The sequence below is a fragment of the Uloborus diversus genome, chromosome 3 (genome assembly GCF_026930045.1).
Source record: "Uloborus diversus isolate 005 chromosome 3, Udiv.v.3.1, whole genome shotgun sequence".
In the NCBI taxonomy this organism is placed as follows: Eukaryota; Metazoa; Arthropoda; class Arachnida; order Araneae; family Uloboridae; genus Uloborus; species Uloborus diversus.
This window is the reverse complement of record NC_072733.1, coordinates 204,756,843-204,764,167: the sequence shown is the minus strand read 5'-3', so window position 1 is coordinate 204,764,167 and position 7,325 is coordinate 204,756,843. Positions and strand designations below refer to the sequence as shown.

Sequence of the window (7,325 nt, the reverse complement as noted above, 5' to 3'; positions counted from 1 at the left end):
AATGTTGTTTGAAAAATCAAGAATCCTCTTAGCTAAAACACAAACAAAATGAAGAACAGAGTTAAGTAAAGCCCAAATCGTCATTAAATTATAACAAATAGCTATTTCAAGGCTGCTATGTCTTTTATCAGTACTAAGATGCTGAGCATTTGTTAGTTTGTTAGCATAGACTGCAAATGGACGTGACAACAACAAAATGACACGATATTGATAGCAAAAGTGCCATATTATATATTTTTTGTTTCCAGTGGTGCTGTGTAAGAGATCATTTGGTCATAACCAGATCTAGTGCGCTCCCCGACAAGGCATCAGTCTTTCATGTGCCACCATTAAGGCGCCGATGCATGACACAAGTAATTTTTGACGCCCAGTTTCCACCAGATGGAGGCACCTGAGCTCTCATTGATGCGAAATTGCACAAGGAATTTAATTTTGTCGAGGGAATTCTAAGTTAAACGAATATCCAAGGGATCTTTTACATGACGCATAATCATACGACATGGGCGCTGATGATTTTCTGCATCTCGAAAATCCACCGACCGGCCACCTCGGGCCTGGCCAGAGCCCAGGTCCTAGGCATAGAAGGCCAGCACCTTACCATCACGCCACCAGCCGGGTTCACATTATGTATTTGAAGAATCATTTTCTAGAGAAAAAGAATTTCTCAAAATAATAATAATAATAATAATTTCTAAAAATACCGTATTAAACATGCTTACAGTTAATTCCTTATCTATTGGAGGTTGTCACATCTACGCACAAACTTAGCTACTGTGTGTTTCGTGCTAATATACTGATGAATGAGCTCTACCCTAATCATGAAGAACTATTCTCAGTAGTTTTCCGCAATTTGTGATTTACGTTGACTACATATTTTATTCATATAAATGCTTTTGTAACGATGACTCTTGTACCCATAGACCTTCAAGGTATAGCCGGAGAAATCGTCAACTCCTCTTAGTTTGTCCAGTAACACAGAAAGAAATTTCATAACTGATGAGGTCCGTACTGTATTGACTAGTTAGATATAAAAGAGCTGTCGGAGCGCTTTCTGCTTACTCCGGTAGTGTAGAAGTTGGTTTTTCATGTCTTGCTCACGTGACTTGAATGTGTTCCAATGACTCTTCCCGCTTGCAAAGTATGACTCTTTAAGATGGTATAGCTTGACCACTGAGAGATGGTGGAAGAACTGAAAGTGAACGCAGGCCACTTCAGTTTTTATCAGGTAGGATCAGCGAGAACGCGCACGCAGTAAAAACGCTACTTCTCGTGCTCTCTAGCTGATTCTACCTACTATTAGAAAATGAAGTGTCCTGCTTCCGCTTCCAGGGCATCCACCATCAATCGGTGGTCAAGCTATACCAAATGTCTGGGAGAGGAAAAAATAACAAAATGACTTAGATCTTATAGCACTTTTTATTCTATGGCTTGTGGAGGTCCGATACAGTTTGTTAAAGCGTGTAGTTCTCGGGCTGATCTTGCTGCCGTTGTTGTGCGTCGGAGAGGAGCTGCAACCAGAAGGCGACGGGTGGAGGGGCGGCTTCGGGGGTGAGGGGCAGGCTGCGCTTTCGGTTGTAGTTGAAGCAGCAGGCGCGGAACATGGCGGTTCCGCAGGCGTTGGCGCACTCTGGGCCGCACGCGTTACACGCCAAGGAGAGCACGTGGGCGGGGGGCAGGACGGCCAACAGCATCATCATGCCCAACACCAGAATCTCTGAAAAACAAATCCATTATGTCCCACAAGAGAAGATTAACATTTCTGAAATGAATTGCAAAATATTGATATTGTTACAACTGCTAAATCAAATTCCCTCACTATTTGCATCTCGTAATGGAGAACAGATCTATGTCCTGTAATCTGACCCCTTATAATAACTCACAAATTTAAAAAACCTATAGTCCATTTAGCGAGAGCTGATAGTGGACGTAAACAAAGCAACGTGACAATTGGCGTTACCGCTGTCTGCTTGGCGCTGGGATGACTGAAAACAGCGCCAATCAGATAAGCGAAATGTCCGCGCTTTCAATGCGAACAGCATTGCCAATCGGGCGAGTAAGTCATGAAAGTAGTAACCCTCTTTGTTTACTTCCTCTATCAGCTCTCGCTGAATTGAGTATAGACACCGCAAGTGGGCGGAGTCGATCTCACACAAATAACTCGAGCAAACTAGGCCTGCAGTAGTCATCTTTGTAGTAAGATCTAGCAGGGTAATCCGCAAGAGCTTGGACCAGGGCCTGGTTACCCAAAAGGCTCAGGAAGCTTGAACTTCTTCTCAGAATTAACAGGGGGCCCAAAAATGACTTAAAAACTACGCAATATACTTTTACCACATTTGATGAACTATTTTATGAAATGATAAACCTGAAACAATAACTAACCAGTCTTATCTGCTGCGAATGGGAGTACAAAAATATGTACTGTACAAAAGTTCGATGTATCCAGGAGGGGGGGATTAACTTTAATTGAAAGGAAAAATATATCCTGAAAGCAAAAGGTGAGGGGCCCTGAAATAAGATTTAACTTCCTCTAACTTCAGAGGTTAATCGGGCCCTGGCTAGGACATCTATTTTGAACCTTTCTCCCACAGTCGTGTCTTCGAAGTTGAAATATTTTTGTCACTTGACCTAGCCCCTAGCGTTTCTGGTTCACTTGATAAGCTGAGAGGGAATTGCAATGACTCCGTCTATACCTTAAAGGTCTATAAAAAGACTAAAATACATAATTAGTTTGAAGGCAAAAAAGTTTACCTTAACCAACATGGAACGGTACAAAAGCCGAAGCTGAAAACATGACATAATTTCAACTACAATGAGGTGCAGCTCTGTGTGAAAGTTACTGAAATTGTGGTCAAGAGAGTCGAGTATTGTACGGCACATACCAAAAGCTGTACTCAAATTGAAATACAGTCGAACCTCCATATATCGAACTTCCACATATCGAAATTTTCTATATATCGAAATCCTAGCAAATTTCTTTGTTCATCATATAGAAAAATTGTTTCTATATATCGAAAAAATCTCTATATATCGAATTTTTTTTCGAGACATTCGTAGATTTTTTTTTCCCACTTTAGACTGTTTGTTTCATGAAAAATGAAGGTTAGAGAAGAAAATTATGTTCCCTAAAGGTTGCTACGGAACTCATAAGGAATCTAGGGTTGAAGGGTGTGTAGTTAAGTCGTTGTTCCGTTCTGAAGTTCTTAAATTCCCTCAAGTTTATTTCAAAACTTAGTTGTCACCAGTAACACTGTAAAATCAGTTTCAAGTTATCGCTTTTGTCTGTTGATTATAATTCCTAGTCTTCTTAGCTTCAGTAAAAATCATTCAAGTTAAGTAGATTGATTTTTTACTTTTCTCTCGATCACATAGATAAAACGAAAATCCCCTAATTTTGCGATCAAGTTGAATTACCGAAGAATATGAAAATGTATGTTGGCGTAAAAATGCAATTTCTGTTAATTTTTTAATCATTAACTTTCATTTAATCCGATGCTCGTATAAATTATAAATTGAGTTTCCATACACGAAAATTAGTTTTTATTTTAATGTTTTAGGATACTTTTATGATAAAATAAGATCGTTTCCATATATCGAAATTTCTATATATCGAATTTTTTTCCGGCAATTTGCTACTTAGATATATGGAGGTCCGACTGTATTTGCTTATTGCTGTATCCTTTCCCATTTTGTATATCTCTTTTAAATGTGAACTGTATTCATCTTATTACACTGTTAAAACATTTCCAGAAAATTAACGGTAATTGTTACTGGCATCCATGTTGCCAGTAACTATTATTGTAAAAATCAAATGTTACTGTAAAATTTTTACGGTTTCCCCGGTAGGCCACAGCAACCAATTGGAGCTGGGATCGCCTATTTCTCCGGTATAAATTACCGTAAAAATCAGCGATGCGTTAAGTCCGCCATTTTACAGCAACAATTACCAGAAAATCCTCCTGAATTTTTAACAGTGTAGAAGACCTTTTACTTCATCCCTCAAGAGTAATTTTCTCATCAATGTTCTTCAAAAAGTCGAACATTTACGCTGAAGAAAATCTACTTATTTTTAAAAAGATGAAGAGTCTACCAAAATATTACATCATTTTGTTTAAAAAAAAAAAAGCTGACCCGTGCGAAACATTTGCGTTTTTAAAGTAATTCCTTGGAACAAGAGCAAAATTGTGATTATTTGCTCTGTTTTTTTCATGTATAGCAGTGAAGAAGTCTTTAAAATGATGTCTTACTTTTTGAACTTGGCGGAAGTATTAAGGATGTTATGGCGTACTGACGAAAAACATCTTTGAGATATATTATTCTACAATTTGTCGTGTCAAAAGGAAGGAATTTTCTGATTTTAATGCAACGACACAACTGTAGTTTAGCATCCTACTCCTAATGAGTTAAGATTATATCGTCCCCTCAGAACAACAGTAGGATATCTTACTGTTGCTTCCGGGATTAGATGCCTTATAGACCAAGAGCTGACCCCCCGAAAACGCGATTTATCTCTTTTATGGCTTGTGGCCGGTTAAAATAATAATAAAATGCAATTTAAAACTTTGGCTCGAATCCCCCCCACTAATTTTGGGTCACACGGCTGCGGGGGTGGATGAAAGGTCAAAAAAAATGAAAAATATCAAAGTGATGAGTTAAATGGCTAAAAACTATATAATAGCATTAAATTAATAAGAAAAAACCCGTAGCGAATTTCCCCCCCAGCTATGTTGGGGCGAACGTGGTGCCCCCCAGGGGTAAAGTATCGATTATTAAACTTAAAAAAAATGATCACTTTCGTGGGGGGGGGAATTTTTCAGGGTATTAGTTTCATTATTTTGATTGCCAAAAAAAAATTCCCCCCCCAGTAACTATGGGTCAATTTGTCAAAAAAAAATTTTTTTTGTTCCTCTTTATTTGGTTCAAGTCGAGTATTATTCGAACTTAAGCATGACTGTTTAAGGTTGCAAAAAAAAAAAAAACCCAAAGTTTGAACGTTTATTCATTAAAAAAAAAACTCGTAGCAATCCCCCCCCCCCACCTATGGAGGGGGTCACTTAATGATCACTTTCGTGGAGGAAATTTTACAGAGTATACATTTAATTGCAAAACAAAATATCTCCTCCCCAGCAATTATAAGTCTACTAGCTGCATTGCCAGGCGTTGCACGGTCTACCTCAAAAATGTACGTGTATTCGGCGTTCCAAGCATTTTATACAATTATATAAATTTTCTCGCTTTCATTACATTTCTTATTGCTGCTCCACTCCTATTAGTCAAAGCGCAATGTTATATAGCCTATAGCCTTCTCAATAAATGGACTATTCAACACAAAATGAATTTTTCAGTTCGAACCCGTCGTCCCTGTAGACCAAGAGCTGAGCCCCCAAAACACGGTTTATCTGTTTTATGGCGGGTGGCCGGTTAAAATAATAAAAAAATGTGATTAAAAATTTTGGCTCTAATCCCCTCCCCCCTCCGCCCACTATTTTCGGGTCACACGCTGCATGGGAGGATGAAAGGTCAAAATAAAAGAAAAATATTAACATAAGTGAAATGGCTAAAAATTATATGATAACATTAAATTAATTAAAAAAAACCACGTAGCAAATCTCCCCTCCAGCTATGTTGGGGCGAATGTGGGAACCCCCCCCCCCCAGAAGTGAATATCGATTGTTAAAATTTAAAAAAAAATCACTTTCGTGGGGTTGGGGATGGGGAACTTTACAGGGTATTTGTTTCATTATTTTGATTTCCAAAAAATCTCCCCCCCCCCCAGTAGGACTCGACCGATGCATCGGCCTGGCCGATGCATCGGCGCCGATGGTTCAACAATTTAGCCATCGGCATCGTCATCGGCGGCCGATGCTAACTTGCGGGAAACATCGGCCCATCGGCCTTAAAATACATCGAAAAGCCGATGGAATTGGCCGATGTTTCTGAAAAAAAAAAAAAAAAAGGACCTTTGCTGTTTTACTTTTTAATACAAAGTAAAGAGAGTTATTGTTTTCATATAAAATTGTTTACTTAAATTTCAGTATGAATTTCTATTTTAGTCACCCCTGAAAGAGTTTTTAATACTGCATTCAGATTACCAAACAAGTTAATTATTGCGTTGTTTCTTGCAGCTGGATGTACGTATATATGTCTCATAAGTCATAACTCTAAGATGGTAAGCTGTAGAAGGTAAAGTTTTCGCATGTGGGGTGTGCGTACGTTCCAGTTGTGCACTTCCTTTTTTGTTTTCGATCGGGTGTTCTGCAAAGTCGGTTTACTTACTTTTTATAGCTATTAATTACTTATTTCAATGTAAAACTAATCTAGCCTCTCAGACTGACAATCATTTGGTGATATATTGCCGAATTGGAGATCATGGAAACAAATATGAGATGGTGAAACCGGTTTTTGTGTCATTTTGGTAGATTCCTGTTGAACCGACGGTAAATTTTTATTTTTTCAATACTTGTAATATGAATCACAGTAATGCAGTCTTTTCTGTATCGCTTCAGCAAAGTTACAAGTTTGGGGCCCGTCGAAATACGTTTTGGGGCCCTATTTCTCTATCACGGAAGTTGTAAAACATTTATCATAAGCATTTTTGTAACTCTTACGGTGCCCCTATAATTATGGGGCCTCCCGTGCAATTGCAACATTTGCTATATTTTAAATCCGCTACTGCACGTCAAAACAAACTCCGATGCAAGTTTTAAAAGTTTTTTTCTGCTCCATGTTTATGATTATTTTAAACTCTATTTTTCACGACTATTTTTTGAATTTCCGAGAACACTTGCGTGCCCCTCCTCCCACTCCTTCAATTTCTGAAATTAAACTCTAGTACTAACTAATACTTCTGAGCTCTTTAAAGTAACACCATTCATAAAATTAGAGATTTTTTTTTTCAAACTTAATTTATTGTTTAGAAATAATCTAGAGCATTAATGTAAGAAATTGATTAAAGACGTTTTGAATGGTGACATAATTCGAAAATCAAAGGGTCTTTTGAATTTTTTCTTCAGAAGTGCTGAAGTAGATTCAGAAACTCTTCCGAGGCGTTGGTGGTAGCGGCTCTGTACTAAAAAAATGAGGTCAAAGTTGGGGCCGAAGTGTGAGTTACTCCAAAATCAGAGGGTGACTCCTCCCCCCTTAACCCTCCCTCGTCGTTTCCAGCATTTCTTAAATATTTAAAGCAATTATTTATTTTGGTCAAGAAATGTCATTTTGCGTATTTGTCATACTCGTTTCACCTATATTTCGTAATGCGCCATCTTTTTTGCATCATTAATAGTGATCGATGTTTTTTCTGTTGTAAGTAAATATTTTTTTGTATTTAT

The 7,325-nt window shown here is 38.0% G+C and overlaps 1 protein-coding gene across 1 annotated transcript; it reads right to left on the bottom strand.

Moving 5' to 3' along the window:
* Positions 1–1,397: 1,397 nt before the first annotated feature.
* Positions 1,398–1,714, bottom strand: LOC129219242 (U-scoloptoxin(20)-Cw1a-like; the record flags this gene model as incomplete). The annotated part of the gene is given in 1 exon segment (XM_054853568.1): positions 1,398–1,714. A coding segment is annotated over 1 exon segment (263 nt), but the record flags the coding sequence as incomplete, so codon positions are not given.
* Positions 1,715–7,325: the final 5,611 nt, after the last annotated feature.